Below are 17,801 nucleotides of genomic sequence, written 5' to 3'. Positions count from 1 at the left end.
AAATGTCTTAGGTAGTTTGGCTTTTTAAAACATTCTTCCGATTTAACTTAAAACCAATTAAAATGAAGGTGAAATAGAAGAACCAAGAAGCTCTAAACTACCATGATTCAAAGCATCCATCCTGCAACGCTTCGGCCCGGCCACAGGCAGGCCGGTGCGGGAGTCCGTACCTGTGGACATCACGTTGGTGGCGTGGTTGGAGACTGGGAGGCACTCGGCTGCGCTGTGATGCATGATCAGAGGCAGAGTCGCAGAAGCCTCAGAATTGAGAGGTATAAAGGTATCGGCCGAAGTAAAAGGTTGGCAACTCATTCCCACAAAACAGTAGAAAACTGAGGAGAACTGCTGCTCCCCAAATCAGAGTTTTATTCTATTACTGTTTCCAAGGGCCGTTTCAAATCTCACTACCTGCATATATACATCAGGAAGGCCCCGGAGCGGCGGGAGGGCGCGTGCTTGGTACTTATACTGCAGGGAAATCCCTTTATACATGTTAATCGTCTTTTCCCAGGGGTATTGCTTTATCAGTCTGAACCTTCTTCCTTCTCAGCCAAACATAATCCATGCCCAAGAGGGAACCTGGTTCTGGGGTATAGATGGAGGGAAAGGGAGAAACCTGAAACTTGTTTGAGAACTTTTGTGATTCAGACATTTTAGAAAGGATTCAAGAACTTCAGAAGTCAGTGTCCCTCCAAGAAATAATCCTAAAATGAATTGAAAAATTCTAGCTGTCTTTGTGTTACTAACACAATAACAAATTTTTACATAGGAGATTCTTTTTCATAACTTCTCGTTCAATCTGCAAAATAACATAAAACAGACTACACAATTTTTAAGAAACTATAAATACTGATGTTTACGTTGAAAGATGCATAGAAGACTAAATATGGAGAATGAATATATTGCCAACTACTGATTCAGACTCAACAATGCAATTGTGGAAAATTATGTAAATTTGTTATGTATTATAAATAGAAAATAGAAAAATATTGAATGAAATTTTAGTACTGTGTAGAGAAGATAAACATGAGTGATATAGTACCTTTCCCTTGATTTCAATTTACTCATTAAGAATGAACATTTAGTTCACATTCATTCACACTAGAAGCTGACACTATTCTAGGCACTTTCTATATAGTTCACCTCATGCAAAGCTCACATCTGTGTGAGTTCTTTACCATACTGTCCTCAACTATGCTTGACTCCTCCAGAGCCTACAGTCACCACGGTAGCACTGGGTGCAAACCTTCCACACAGAAAATACTGACATCACAGAAGCATGAAAAAAAAAAAAAATATATATATATATATATATAAAATATATATATATATAATACACACACACACGAAGAACAGTTCATTCAAAGATAAATATTTTAGCATCAGTTCAAAGATAAATATTTTAGCATCATGTACAATGATCATGATTTCTACAAATAAATGAGTGAATGCAATACTACTTTAGAATGTCTGCTGGGGATAATATAACAGACAGAAGTAAACTGAGAGGCATAGAGATTACTGACATAAGCAAGGGCCATGCTTCACTCGCTTCTTTGAAATTTTGTATTATGGAATGTTTCCAGATAACCTGGAATTGGTTGTTTTGTGCTAAACCTAACATTTATATTGATAATAATACTTTTCAAAAAAAACTTGCAACTTGAGCATTTTGTTAGTAACCATTGCTATTTTGTAGGAAAATATAGGGTTATGCAAATCATTAGATATTGCCTGAAAAATACTTACTGTGAAAGTGACATATTTCTTCCTTTTGAATTCTGTAGCTTTGAAGTTCTGTTCCCTAAACGAGAGAAGGTTAGAGGTAACCAAAAGTATGTATTTCACACTTGCAGAATTTTATATAATTTTCAGACCACACAAACAAACAAAAAAAAAGTTTTTCAATGTATTTTTAAAGAGAATTTCCTAAGAAAATTAAATAAAAATAAGTTTATTGGGCATTAAATATTTAAAAACATAAGCTAAATGATAGAGTCTTTGCAATATGCTGATAAAGTATATCAACCCAGTGGTAGATACTGAGGGGCACTGTACAACCTCGCTGGACAAAACAAAACATTTTCCCAGCAGTCTGTCATACTATCTAAAGTTCTACAGTTGAATCTTAGACATCATTTAATAACAGTTTTAAAATTTTTAACTGTTTGGGCTGTGAAAAGCAAACAGAATGCTCCAGTTAAAAATGTGCAAAGCCAGAAAACAGACATTTCCACTACAGGCTTCTCACTTAGTACTACCAACTGTTAATTTATCAGTTTTTAAAATCAGTTACGGAAACCATTATAATTTTGCATAATACCAAGTTGTATGGACCTATTACAATTTGACCATTTCTTTATTGTTGGGTGTTTGTATCACCTTCTGCTTTTCGCTTGTATAAATAACAGCGCAATGAATGTTTTTATCCAAATTTTTTTTATGCAGTGAATTTTCACAGTATAATCTGTCTTTTACAATATAATCTAAAAATCCTCCCAGAGGATAGATTCTTAAAAGTGGGATTATTGAGTTTGTCTTATAAGATTTTTAAAGTACATTCCAAAATTGCTTTTTCAAAAAATACTTTTTTTAAAGAGTAGTTTTATGTTCACAGCAAAACTGAGCAGAAAGTACTGAGAGTTCCCATCTACCCCTTGCCCTGGAACATGCACAGTTCTCCCCACTGTCAAAATCACCCACCAGACTCCTACATTTGTTACAATTGATGAATCTACATTGACACAGAATTATCACCCGAAGTCAGTTTATATTAAGTTCCCTCTTGTAATATATTCTATGGGTTTTGAAAAATGTATAACAACTTGAATCTACCAATATATTAACAGAAAAGTACAGAAAAGTTTCACTGTCCTACAAATCTCCTGTGCTTTGCCTGTTCATCCCTCCCTTCTAACCCCTGGTATCACTTACCATTTTTTTAAAAAAAAATATTTATTTATTTGAGAGAGAGACTGAGGGCACATGAATGGGGGAAGGGTTAGAGGGAGATAAGTCCTCAAGCAGACTCCCTGTTGAGTGCTCCATCCCAGGACCCCAAGATCATGACCTGAGCCTCTGGTACCACTTACCTTTTCATTGTCTACACAGTTTTGCCTTTTCCAGAATGTCAATTTCATAGTACGTCACCTTTTCAGATTGGCATCTTTTGCTTCAGCAATATGCATTTAAGATTCCTCTGGGTCTTTCAACACCTTGATAGCTCATGTCTTTTTAGTGCTGAGTAAGAGTCCATTGTCTGGATGCACCACAGTTGATTTATACATTCACTTTCTGAAGGACATCCTGCTGCTTCCAAGTCTTGTCATTTACGAATAAGGATGCTAAAAACATTTGTGTGCAGATTTTTGTGTAGACATAAGTTCTCAGTCCCTTTGGGTAAATACCAAGGAATGTGACTGTTAGATTGCATGATAGGTGTATGTTTAGTTTCACAACAAACTACCAGTTTTCCAAAGTGGCTGTACCATTTTGTATTCCCGCTAGCAATGAATGAGACTTCCTGTTGTTCCACATCCTCGTCAACATTTGGTGTAGTCACTATTTTGGGTCTTAGCTATTCTGGTGGGTGCCCGGTGGTATCTCATTGTATTAATTTTGTAATCCCATGATAGCATATGACATTTAGCATCTTTTCATATGCTTATCTGCCATCTGTATATCTTCTTTACTGAGGTGTCTATTCAGCTCATTTACTCATTTTTAAATCCGGTTGTTAGTTTTCTTATTGTTGAATTTTAAGTGCTCTTTGTATATTTGGGTAGCAATCCATTATCAGGTAAATCTTTTGCAAATATTTTCTCCCAGTCTTTGGCTTAATTTTTCAAGCAATTAATTCTATTATTATTTTGTTTCAAATATTAGGGACAAATTGAGCAAAAAATAACCGTTTATTATTAGGAGATATGGGGTTTCTTGGAACTCACAGAAAACAAAGGCCATCGGGAGAGACTGAATAGAAAAATGGAAAGCCATCTGCCAAATCCCTCTGACTTGCTTATCTTCTTTTCCTCACTCTCTGCCTGACTGATTCTCCATCTATCCATCCAGATTATGCCTTAAGGTTTTAGCCAGGCAAAAGCCCCTCAGTCTATATTTATGAGAGAAACATTCTGATTGGCCATGGCTAGGGATGTGTTGCAGAAGTACAGCATTGGTCCTGGTGCCTCTACTTAGGAATGGATTGGTTTGCATTGGAAACAGTCAGGCATTTGTAGACAATGAGGGATAGATTGTTATCTGGGAAGACATTCTTAAAATGTGACTGATGCTGCTCTCCAATTTTACAAAAACACCAGTGGAGTGAAATTGACAATTTTCTTGCATTCTCTATGTCGGTAATAAAGACTAAATACTTATGCTTAAATACTAAATATTAGTCTGTTAAGACAATGGCATCTTATTAATATAATTTTCATTTTTATTGCTAATATGCTATTTTTCATATTTATATTAGCTATTTGTATTTATTGTTTTAATGAGCGGTGTATTTCACCCCATTATTTAATATCTTTTTATTTTATTATCAATTTGTGTTTTAAAATAGATTAAGAACATTAATTTTTAGTGTTTTCATTTTATGATTAAAATTTTCCTAATTTCTTGTCTTTTAAATTTATATTGGACACTGACATACATACCAGTCTAAGTATGAGCTAACTACATTGATCTTTTATGCATTTCTTAATAATTTTAAGTTTTTACATCTTGTCCAGAAATTTTGGGTTTTTGTTTTTAATTTATTTTTAAGATTTTTAAAAAATTTATTTATTTGAGAGAGAGAGCAAGGGCAAGAGAGAGCATAAGTGAGGGGTAGGGGTAGAGGCAGAGGAAGAAGCAGACTCCCTGCTGAGCAGGAAGCCGGACGCAGGACTCGATCCCAGGACCCTGGGATCATCACCTGAGCTGAAAGCAGACACTTAACTGAGCCACCCAGGCGCTGCTTGTCCAGAAATTTGTTTGTTTTGTGTTTTGTTATTTTGGAGCCTTAAAAATTCCTTTTGACATTTTAAGCTGCCATATTCATTATGTTTAGAGTTTCTTTATAATTGCTTAGATACTAATGAGTAACATAGCATAATTTGAAAACTATTAGATAAATAAAAAGAAAGGCCTAATCAGGTTAAAGTAATAAAGGAAAATATAACAGAAGTCCTAGCCAGGCATATTTGTTAGTTTTGTTCATTCATTGTTACTCCTCTTCAGTTAAGCCAAGTATTTTTTTTTTTTAAATATACTGTTTGAGTTTTGACAGAATGATCATATTTTGAGAAAAACATACAAATCTAGAAAGCATGCTATTAAAAAACAATAGCTAATTTTTCTATATTTTTGCTAATTTTTCTATGTTTTTGTTTGAGCTGAAAACTATAGAATAATGATTCAACATATAGATAGATTCTGGAGCCAGACTGGTCTTGAACTCAAGCTTTACACCTTAGCAGCTATGTAATGATTGACAGTTAGCTTCACCTTTCAGTGCCTCAGTTTATCTTATCCATAAAATGTAGACAATTACTCGTGTCAGAGCAATGCCAGGCATGTAATAAACTCTAAATATTAGTAATTATTAATAAGTGACTTTTTATAATAATGTTGATGCTTATTAAGTCTACATACTTTATGAGTATTTCACTTAATCCTCACATGAATCCAATGAGGTAGGCACCATAGTACAGACTGAGAAACTGAGTCATAGAGAGGCTAAAGCTTTACCTAAAGTCATATAGTAAATCGTGAAGCTGGTGTAGGAATTCAAGCCAATTGAAGCCTGAGCAATCTACATAATACTGCCTCTTATTGTATAAGGAAAATTTATGTTGATATTGAGATTTATCTAAATCCATTCCATATTTCTATGTACCTCTATATGCACACTTTTTGTTTGTCACATGGTTTCAGAGAGAAAACATGGGAAAAATAACAACTCTTAAAAGATGTAGTGTTCTATCTTTTCTGCATCCAGATTGCTATATAAACCTATATGAGTATGCAGGTATGTTACAAGAATAATATAGATATTACCTCTTATGGGGCAAAGGACTAACACTGCTGAATAATTTAACCCCATCCAACAATGTGTTTAATTGATGTTAATAATTCTTCATCAACTTGTAATTCAAAGCCCTTCAAACTGATTCAGATTTGTGGATATTTTAAATTTTTATTTATTTATTTATGAGAGAGAGAAAAATCACAAGCAAGGGGGAGGGGCAGAGGGAGAATCAGACTCCCCGCTGATCAGGGAGCCCTAGTTAGGGCGGCTCGATCCCAGGACCCTGAAATCACGACCTGAACTGCCCAGGTGCCCCAAATTTGTGGATATTTTAAATATATATTTATATATATATAAACATTTATATAAATATATCTGTATCTCTAACTGTATACCTATATCTGTATCTATATACAGATATATACAGAGAGGAGAGAGAGAAAAGGTATTAAGATGAGAGATTCCCAACAGGACATGAAAATGAATCTAAATTAATTTATTCAGATAGTCTTAGTGGCAATAAAATATAGTATTCCCACAACTCATAACTTCTGAAAAGATGATAAATTTTACTCAAAGCAGTTTTTTAAGGAAAAGATTATACAGCCATATGGCTTGAAAAGGAACTCTGTCACACTGGAAGCAGACATTATTTAAAGTGCACATCAGTCACGCACGCCATGTTTGGCTCTTTATTGATTGTGAAAACAGCGATGAATGTGTGCATTATTCAGTTCATTCTTACTTAAATTCCTTCGTATCCAGAAATCGAGGTTCTTTATTGCCCAAGGAAGAGATAATGTCGATGGCTTGCAACCGTCCTGAAAATGAATGCTCTCTTAATGCTGTCTAAAGGGTAAACTCATTACTTACGGAAAATAAATGTCAAGGTGAGACACTGACTTAGGAGTGACGCTCACCCATAAGGGCCATATCCCCGTTCATGGGTAGATTTATCATTTGTCTCCCTCACTTAAATAGAGTTAAGTCCTGTCTAAACAATGGACTGCCGCACCTGAATTAATTAAGTTGGGAAACCTCTTTGCTCCGAGTTTCACTAGACAGCATTACCGCAAGATGCATAGAGGTACATTTTGAAGTGTATAAATCTTTCACAGGAGATGTTTTCTATTTGAACCTGAATTAGAAGTTATATTTTTATTCCTTAAACTCATGATGGAAAGAAATGATTAGCTCCTTAGTAGTCTTACTGAGTGACACAAGCATATCATATGGTGTAACAAGAAATACAGAACACAGCGAATTAACTGATACTGTGCTAAGAGAGTCTGCCTCCTTTTTTCATTTAGGCATCTCTGAAGATGAAAGAAGCAGAATGCTTTCCTTAGTTACTGCAATGAGGTTATTTAATTATAATCATCTGGCTATGGCTTAGTTCATGATACAAGATAATCTAATGTGGGGGTTATAGAAGGGAGACAAGGTAAACAGGGGTGTGAAGTGGGAGAAAGAAAGGTGTTTCATTTCCTCTGATAGAGATCAAAGGCTACGTTTGATTATTTGAGATTGCCTCAGTGTTCTGCTGGCTTTTTTGGGGGGGCAGAATATGTCAACTAAAAAATCTGGTCCTTTCTGTGTAACTCACAATGTTTCATTAAAAAATTCATAAAAGTGAAGGTAAGCAAGACTTTCACAGATCACAGTGAAGAAACAGAAGGCTTTCAGAAGACAGTCCTACCATGTTCTGCTTTAATACCACCTATCCTAAAATGTTATCTATACCATTTATATCCTCTTCCATTTATCCTTTTTTTTTTTTTACTACCATGTTTAAAAATATAATTTATGCTGCCTTTATATTTCCTACTTACATTGCAGGACTGTCATGAACAGATGAAGTCTTTGTAAATTTCTGTGGGATCATTCGAGGATTAGAAGATCTAATAACTTAAACTTTCATAAATCGACACTACTCTGAATCAGATATGGTTAAACTTTTCTCTATAATTCAAATGGGGAAAAAATGAATGGCTTGATGAATGTGGGAGAACTAAGTGGCAGCATAACTAAATGCACTGAAAAATTCCAGTGATGGGGAGACATTATTTAAAAACAATGCTGAGGGGATGCCTGGGTGGTTCAGTCAGTTAAGCGTCTGCCTTCGGCTCAGGTCATGATCCCAGGGTCCTGGGATCCAGTCCCGCATCGGGCTCCTTGCTCAGCAGAGAGACTGCTTCTCCCTCTGATGCTCTGCCTGCTGCAACCTCTGCTTGCGCTCACTCCCCCAGTAAAATAAATTAAATTTAAATAAATAAATAAATAAATAAGTAAATAATATCTTTAAAAAAATAATAATGCTGAGGACTGTTCTTGGCACATAGGCACATAGTACTCTTTAGTGCTCAATTATTAGGAAAGAACACTTTATTTTTAATAATAAGACATTTCTTTCTAATATGAATTCAGATTCAATTACTGTTTACTGAGCATCTACTCTGTGACCCATTTGTCCTAAGTGCTTTGAAGTACGTTATTCCAACATGTTATTTAACTGAGTGTAATTCTAATGATCTCCAAGTGATTTTAGGCTAATCTCTGTTCTATATTTTCCTGACATTGTTAGATATGTGGGTCATTAAATATAAATTTGTTATTTATATATCTTTACTTGAAAACGCTTCTTTTATATTTCTTGTAGTGTGACTATCACAGAAATCTCCAAATATTTGCACTTTCCTTTGAAACTAGTAATCTCTCCAAGTACTAGAATTCTTTCAATGTAGTAACTGGACAAGTCTGTAGAGGAAAACTCAAGTTTAGTTCTTTAATATGCAAGTAGACTGTGTTTGTCTCTGCAGGGAAAAATGGAGAGAACAGATTAAGACAATTTGAGGAGAATGCTTCCTCATGCCCTGAATAATAGCAATTAACCATATAAGTACATTGTGTCTGTATGTGCATATATATTTTTTTATATATTTGTGATTAATTAACTGTCTAGGCCTTAGGTCTCTGAATAAAAACAAACATAATTACATTACTCTTGACAGAACCTAGAAGTTTAAGAAAAAATGAAGGATTCAATAAAGGGTAAATAAAATTAGAATTTCTTTCACTGAGACACCTGCCTTGCACTAGATTGATTCTGCAAATGAAAACCACTCTGTTGTACACTGAAGAAAGGAACTATCTCTGAGGATAAAGCTGTTCTTCCCACGGTTCTCAGAAAACAGGTAGGGTGTGTAAACAAAGTGTTTCAAAAAAAGTTTTTAAAACTAGATAAGCTAAATTCTGAATCATAAAGGATGATAATCTGAGTAAAACAATGAACTGAACGGCAAACATTTCTGACAAAATTGAACACATAAAATAAATAAAACCAGTAAGTGTGATAAAACCAATGGCATCAATATTCTTAAGATACCATGGATAAATGAAAATTAAAAAGTGAGTTTTAATAAGGTTATCTAATAGAATATAAAATTGAATCTGACCAGAATCACCTAATTATTTCGTACTATAAGATCACTTAAAAATATGTTATATATAAATATAATTGAATTGAATATATATATATAATTGAATATAATTGTATTTCTAATGAAAAATTGAATCAGTGGTTCAGAAGTCATAAATGATGAATAATTGAGTATTGATATTTACAAAATATCAAAAACACATGACCATTACTTTTCCAAATACATTTCCCTTTAATAAATGCATGTACTGAGTAGCTGACACACAGTGAAATGAACATGTTTCCTACCTGTCTTACTTTTACTCTCTATATTTTCCAAGGCATCAAATAGATTGGGATGGGTGAGGGGAAAAGAGAAGAGGATAAGTTAGAAGGAGTTGGGGGAAGAGAGGTAGAGGGATTGAAGAGGATTAAACCTATACCATGTGTTTAAAGACCACTGAGAATCCCATTTAATGGTAGGTAGGAACAGGTGCATGGAAGACATATAGCAGAGAATGCTGGTCATGTTTCACATGGGACAGAGAGAAAAGCAAACTATACCGTCACATGATTCAGTTCATTATGACAGAGATGGTAAACGCAATGTAAAAGATTACAAAGAATTTTGTCTTCTTAAATTCTTATTCTTAGTATTTCCTCTGCTTGTACTTGATACCCATAACCCGGAGAGAAAATTTAGGGAAATAGGGATGAAAATAGGAGTAGAACAAGTTCCTGGAATTAGTCACTTACGCAAGTTTGTAAAGCTAACCTCAGAATTCCAGTTTACAAATGATTAGTAATGAGAACAAAAGTTCTTCGGAGTTCATGGGGGCTTTGTAATATTTTAATTGCTTCTTTTATATTGAAGAGCAAAGTACAAATCATAATGGTATTGAGAAATAATGACCTAACGGAGATTAACATGTAAGCACCCAGAAAAGCCATTTCATCTTTATTCATAACTGAACTTTGGACACATACTTCTGTTTAATGAATATTGGTGTATTAGGCAGAAAAACATCATCTGTTCAAACTCAGTTGGTAGTTTAAGGTTTCATTTTTCTATCAAACATCTTGCAAGCCAAGTGATTTCATCAGCATATTCAAATCAGTGCCCAGCACCTGTAAAAGGTCATTTGTAACACTTTGAAACATAAGACAGAGAAGACTTGAAACTGAAAACATTGTAGTGGAATTGTTTTCTAACAAGATAGTTTTTAATACTTGATATTTATAATTTGTCAAGTTCTACTAAAAATTTCAAAATCACTTACAGAAATATCGATGTGCGAATTTCATTTTTGGTGAAGATGTTTTTAAGAATCAGTAGGAAAAGAAAGTGTTATTTAATAAGTGGTCCCGTGACTCTTGGCTTACTTTTGAAAAACACTGGAATAAGAGCTTTGCTTCTGAGCATATATCAAATAAGTACACATGGATTAAGGCATCTGTTATAAAAAAAAATGCAGCCTTACAAACAGAATTTATATTGATTATCTAACTCACGATGTAAATTGAGTTTTAAAGAAAAATAAAAAGATTCCTTTAGGAAAAGACATGCAGATTCAGCTATAGATACATATTTAAAAAGGTCTTTATATCAAAATCACCATAAACATACTAATTTTAATACTTTGAATTCTGGAAAAATGGCAGTCATTAACCTAGAAAACTTTCTGTTACAAATAGAAATGCTGCATAAAATAAAGGTTTTTTTATATGCGTAGCTGAGCTACAGATGGAAGGAAGGAAGGAAGAAAAAAAATCTCTAGATAATAGAAACAAATAGGGGTGAATCTATACCACATCTGGGTTGCTGGTATGGTCACTTCAAGCCTTCATTGTTATGTTTCTGCCATGTTTGAGACACAGACATCTTTGGCTCAGAGCTGTGGGTAAGGATTGAAACTCAAGCACTGGCGTCCAACCTGAGCTCCTGGGGTCCTGCCAGGGAGTCGTTTGCAAGTCCCCTTTTCTCCCAATACCAACACTACTCTGTTCTCCCAGCTTGAAGAGTTTAAAGGCTCATCATCTAGACATTTGGAGACATAATCCAGAAAAAGTCTTGCCTCAAAAGTTTTGGAAGCACTTGAAGAGATGGAAAGAGAAAATGGAGAAAGAGAAAATGTAAATGAACATTTCCAGAAAGTATTTTACCTTAACTTCTAAGACTTTTTATTTTTTTTTTTTTTAAAGATTTTATTTATTTATTCGACAGAGATAGAGACAGCCAGCGAGAGAGGGAACACAAGCAGGGGGAGTGGGAGAGGAAGAAGCAGGCTCATAGCAGAGGAGCCTGATGTGGGGCTCGATCCCAGAACGCCGGGATCACGCCCTGAGCCGAAGGCAGACGCTTAACCGCTGTGCCACCCAGGCGCCCCTTAACTTCTAAGACTTATTTAAAGGAGATTGCAAATAGGAAATATTGTTCAAGTTGAAGTCATTGTGAAAATTATTTATGGAGATCTTGAGGCTGGAATTCAGTTGTGAAGAATGAGTAGTACTTGAACAGAAGGAAAGACATTCTAGGCTGGCAGAACTATAAAACATAATGAGAAAAGCTGCAGAGGGGGTTAGAGGAAACATAGTAAGCAACTGGACTGCTTCCTTGCCTGCCTTCAAGGCCACCAGGGCAATATCCTAACTGCACTACCATTTTCAAGTATTGACTTGAAACAAAACCCCCAAATCTCACTTTATCCAAATAAATAATCTTGGACATGGAGAGGAGCTGGAATTTGTTGAATAAGTAAATAAAAAAAAAAAAACTGAAAAGAATATGACTATCATACAATCCTCTCAACATCTCTTCCATATGTACTTCTCTCCAGAATAATGATTTTTACTACATTTTTAAAATTACATATTTGAGATGAGTAAGAATTATGTCTGTGTCCACCTACTCCCCGCCTCGCCCACCACATTTGAAGGAGCCAAATCCTGTCGTAAATGCATCGGTTGCTTTTAAGTGGTCATTTGCAATGCTGTATATCCCACTTACTGAGAGCAGAGCGTGGAGAAAGAACATTTGCACCTTCTTCAATTAACACTGAGCACTAAAATCTAAAAGGCTGTATTTGAAAATGAAATGAATAATTTCATAGGAAGTATAAAAAAATCAAACTTAACCCCATTGGCTAGATGGAAATCAGGATTCTTATGAAGATATGGACTATGTTATGATACCTTGTGAAAGTATGAATAAAAGAGACACGTCAATTAAAAAATAGAACCAAAATAGATGTAACAAAAAAGAGGCACATCTTTGTAAAATAATGTTGCATATTTTCTTTTCCAGTGAACTTATGATCTATAGTTTTATTAAATTATGCAATTCATTTTTGGCAATTAGTGTGATAGATATCAGTCTTAGTTTACAGATGAGGAAATCAAGGTTCAAAAAGTTATTTTAGTGGTAAAAATAGAATGAGTAAATGATGGAAAAGCACTGAGAAATTTCACTTCTGACACTGAGTCAATAATACAACTAGTCCTACATGAAGGCAAATTCATAGTGGCTCACGTGATACTACTGAACATGACTTTCTTACTTCCTAGGTATTTCCACTCAGAAGCCTTTAGTGATTATCACTGGTTATCCCTTTATTAAAATAGTCCCATTCTCTTATCATTAGGGTGACCATATAACTTATCATCCAAATATAGATAGCCTTTAGAAGAAAAGTAGTACTATTAAAAATTATACTGTGTAACATGTGTGAACTGGGTAGACTAGGATAGAGGGCTCTATATGATGCGTGTCTGGCATGGTTGAGGAAGCAGATATGACCCATCATAACCATTACTTGTAAGATTTATATAGCATGACACAGAAACCCAAATGGATACATAAGAGGTATATTTTGACAAGGAATTGAGAAATGGATAGTGGGAATATTTAATTTGAGCATGCTGGTGGGATAGCTTATAACTGCAAGGCTAAGAATACATACAAAGTATGGTAGAGGGTGATGACATTCACCTTCCAAAGATTAATGGGAATAAAATAAAAACTACCTATCCACTATCCAGATTGCTTACAGTGACTTAGGAAGTGAGTATTTTAAAAATATTTTTAAAAATATTGATCAAAAAGAGCATGGACTTTGTTCATTAAATAGACTGTGATAGCTATGTAAAATTTTATTGAATTTAGTATTTGAGTTTTAATTTAAAGCCTACAGTTTTTAACTGATTATTTGGATGGACCTCAAAAGTATTATACTAAGTGGAATAAGTCAAAGACAAATATTGTATGATCTCACTTACATGTGGAATTAAAAAAACCTGGTTCATAGATACAGAGAACAGATTAATGGTTGTCACAAGGTGGGGGTGGAGGGTGGGCGAAATGGGTGAAGGGGGTCAAAAGGTACATACTTTCAGTTACAAAATAAATAAACCATGGGGAAGTAATGTAAAGCATGGTGACTGTAGTTAATAATTCTGTGTTGCATATATGAAAGTTGTTAAGAGAGTAAATCTTAAAAGGTCTCATCACAAGGAAAAAAAAAACCTCGTAACTACTATGGGCAGGGATGTTAAATAGACCTATCAAAGTGATCATTTTGCAATATATTCAAATATCAGAGCACTATGTTGTACACCACCTGAAACTAATATAATGCTATACGTCAATTACACCTCAATTACTAAAAATAAAAAACAAAAATAAAAAGAAAACACCACTATGACATATGTGTTTAATTAGCCAAATAAATAAAATTTGGTTAATAATTTCTATCAATATATGTTTATATAATCTTTATTTAATAGCATGGGTATTTCTGCATGTCTTAAAAAGTCTAATAAAGACATTTTAACTGTCTATATAATATTCCATCACATATATTGTTGTACTTGGTAAGGTTAACTTATTACTGAATATTTAGGACAATTTCAATATTTGACTAATTATACATATGTGCTCATGAAAATTTTTGTTTATAAATATTTGACAACATCTATGGTTTCTTCCTTAGACTAGACTGCTAAAAATGAATTGTGATGAAAATGAAAATGGATTGTTGAAAACAGAGCTATATACCGCCAAATTACATTCTATAAAGGACCTTTAAATTTATACTCTTGCTAGCTATTCAGGAGTGTGAAGTTCTCAACACACCCTTGAAGTATTGAACAATATATTCATAGAAAGAACATGGTATCTGATTACTGCATTTTAATTCATTCTTTTTCATTCCTAAGGAGAATGTTTACTGGTGATTTATAGCATTCATCTATTGGTCACTCTTTTTTTTTTTTTTTTTTTTGCCTTTCAACTATATAATTCTTTTGTTTGCTCTGTCTTAATGTTTGATCTGAGAAGACTAATATGGAAAACTATCAAATATACTGTCAATATTATTAAATATGCAATTTTAGCAGTCCTCCCTTTCCACTGATATAAATATAATTAACTAATTTTGAAGGCTGGCATACAGGAAGGAAATATTAAAAATGAGTAACAGGCACCATGATGCTAGCATTGCTTAAGAACATTAAAGCCAGGGGCGCCTGGGTGGCACAGCGGTTAAGCGTCTGCCTTCGGCTCAGGGCGTGATCCCGGCGTTATGGGATCGAGCCCCACGTCAGGCTCCTCCGCTATGAGCCTGCTTCTTCCTCTCCCACTCCCCCTGCTTGTGTTCCCTCTCTCGCTGGCTGTCTCTCTCTCTGTCGAAGAAATAAATAAAATCTTCAAAAAAAAAAAAAAAAAAAAAAAAAAGAACATTAAAGCCAGAAAGGACTTTCAAAGTCATCTAGACCTCCAAGAATTCAACAAATTACTTAGATGATAAATTCTTCTTTCTGGAAGGCTTTTCAGAAGCAGTGTTCCAACCTAGTCCCACCATTCTTTTTATGAAAACTGGCATGTCATTGCCACCTGACCACTTGGTTACAGCCCAGGAGTTATAAAAGAAAGAAGGAAGAAATGTAGGGTGGGTGAGGTTGCAGTGAGGGTGGAGGAAGAGTTGGTAGTTTGCTGTCTGTTCCTTGCAGTCTTAATTGCAGCTAGTATCAGAGATATTCTCTTAAAAGTTTTCTAACAATAAATCCATCTACCATCTGGGATGCTGATAGAAGCTCATAATATTTGCATCTCAGAGACTTTCCATTGGTGAATCCTGAGGAGGCTCGCACACATTCAGAGAGCTAGCTGAACTGAGCCACCATGATAATGGAGACCAGGTGTAAGGAATTCCATCTGTGCAGTGCAGGAATTAGAAGCTCTTATTTAGAAAGTGAAACAAATGTATATATTTCTCAAGTGTTTGTTTGGTCTAACTAAATATTCTCTCATCTCTATTGTCTCAGTAAGAAAAAATATAGAGAAGAAAAAGAACAGGGTATGTGTATCATAATTCATAACCCACCGGTTCATTTCCTTCATTTGAATAGCTGCTCTTTTAAAGCTTCTATTTTTTGGTCTTGTTAAAAACATAGTCTTTTTTCTTTCCATAGTGGTGTCTTTTGCATTCGTCGTTCCATTTTTTAAAGCATTTACTCTTTTTCCCAAATCAGTCTGTGCAACAAAAGACAAATAACAATTCATTCTTCAATGGGAGTAATTTCATCTTAACAGAACATTAAGTGCATTAGTTTTTCAAAAATAGCACCCCTCCATGACTATAACATTTTGTCCTTTCATTCAAAGGCCTTGGAGAAGTAATAGAGGAAAAATGGCAATAAGGAGAAATCAATTCCATTAGCTACTGTGACATCCGCTTTTCTATGTTAACTTGGCTAGGTGACAGTGATTGGTGAATTAATCAAACACTAACCTAGGTGCTGCTATGAACGTATTTGGTAGCTGTGGTTAACAGTATAGTTGACTTTAAGAAAAGGAGATGATCCTCAATAACATTATTGACCTAATCCAATTAGCTGAAGTCTTTAAGAGCAAAAACTGAGATTTCACAGACAAGAAGAAATTCTGCTTCAGTTCGCAACATCATCTCCTGCCTGAGTTTTCAATAAGCTGGCTGGCCTACAGATTTCAGACCTGCTAGCGCCCACAGGTTCCTGAGCCAATTCCCTTAAACGCATGCGCACACATGCAAACACACTTGCACACGCACACACGCAAACACACGAGCGCACGCACGCACATTCTATGATTCCATGCATCTGTTTCCCTGGAGAACCTTAACTGATATAGCTGTTAATCACCCTTAGTGTTCAAGATTATTGGCTAGCTGAATTTTCTTTACTATTCTTAAAAACAATACCTTGCTTCATGTTGTATCCCTAACCAGAACTGGAAGGGATATAAAATGCACAGAAAAAAACCCCACAATAATCCATGAGATAATGCCAGAATGTTCTGAATTTCAGGATTTAAAAGAGCTTAAAGTATATTTTAAAGTAAAATTGTAACTAAAATTAGTCAGATACAAATATAAAACCAAATGTACTAGCAGCATACAATAAACAAATTGCAAATTGTATCATATTGAAGATAATCTGTCCATAAATGGTTTCAAAGTTCACACACTAACATGGATAGTGACATATTCCAGATGATCAGATAAGTGATTATTACTGGTGCTGTCAATATCCTATGTAGTATCACAGTCTAAAGAACTGCAAATTTTATAGTGGGACAAGACAATAAATAAATTCATGATAACACAAGCTTAAGCCAAAATATTACTGTGAAAAAGGATTTGAAGTAAAAATATCGGGCCACGAATGTTATTGTGATATCCTACACCCTGACCCTATAAATATGTGCCTAGAATGAAGCATCCTCCAAAGCTAGTACTTAATCCTTTTTCATAAGCTATGACTCAAGTCATCTACATGTTTACTTGAAACATTTTTGCAATTTCCTCTCAAATTGCAAATATTGCCAAAGCATTGCCATATGTCAAATGTAACCCAGGAAATGTTGGATTTGGGGGATACAGAAGATGTCAAAGAGAGAATAAATATATTTATAGAATGTATTGCTGTCTGAGGAAGAATCGACTAATATTGTCACATTTCTACATCTTGCAAAGTATATATCAAAATATGTTTAAAACAACTATTAACAAGAAAATTGCTAAATACTCCCCCTCATGGTAAAAATATATGTATATATTTTTACTATTCATAATGTGTATATCTACCTAGGTGTACTGGGTGATGGACATTAAGGAGGGCATGTGATGTAATAAGCACTGGGTATTATATAAGACTGATGAATCACTGACCTCTACCTCTGAAACCCATAATACATTATATGTTAATTAAGTGAATTTAAAAAATAAAAAAAGAAGAGGTGATATGTATATATATAATGGAATATTATTCAGCCATAAAAAAATTAAATCTTGTCATTTGCAATGACATGAATGGAGCTAGAGAATATAATGC

General features: G+C 34.5%; 1 protein-coding gene across 2 annotated transcripts in view; it reads right to left on the bottom strand.

Annotated features, from left to right (window-relative positions):
* POU1F1 (POU class 1 homeobox 1) overlaps positions 1–17,801 on the bottom strand; it is a 305,780-nt gene that overhangs the window by 16,005 nt on the left and 271,974 nt on the right. Inside the window, exons 2-5 of one of the 2 annotated variants that reach the window (XM_045785668.2) lie at positions 15,815–15,963; positions 3,093–3,393; positions 1,750–1,804; positions 171–585 (exon numbers count right to left, since the gene is read on the bottom strand). In XM_045785668.2, the coding sequence (XP_045641624.1) occupies positions 171–312 (142 nt within the window). In that variant the 5' untranslated portion in view covers positions 313–585; positions 1,750–1,804; positions 3,093–3,393; positions 15,815–15,963. The remainder of the gene's footprint in view (positions 1–170; positions 586–1,749; positions 1,805–3,092; positions 3,394–15,814; positions 15,964–17,801) is intronic. The other variant, XM_087861717.1, reaches the window with a different exon arrangement.

This window comes from Ursus americanus, chromosome 4 (assembly GCF_024610735.1).
Source record: "Ursus americanus isolate L20-20 chromosome 4, mUrsAme1.1.p, whole genome shotgun sequence".
Classification (NCBI taxonomy): domain Eukaryota; kingdom Metazoa; phylum Chordata; class Mammalia; order Carnivora; family Ursidae; genus Ursus; species Ursus americanus.
The sequence above is the reverse complement of the archived record's forward strand: the minus strand, read 5'-3'. Positions and strand labels throughout refer to the sequence as shown.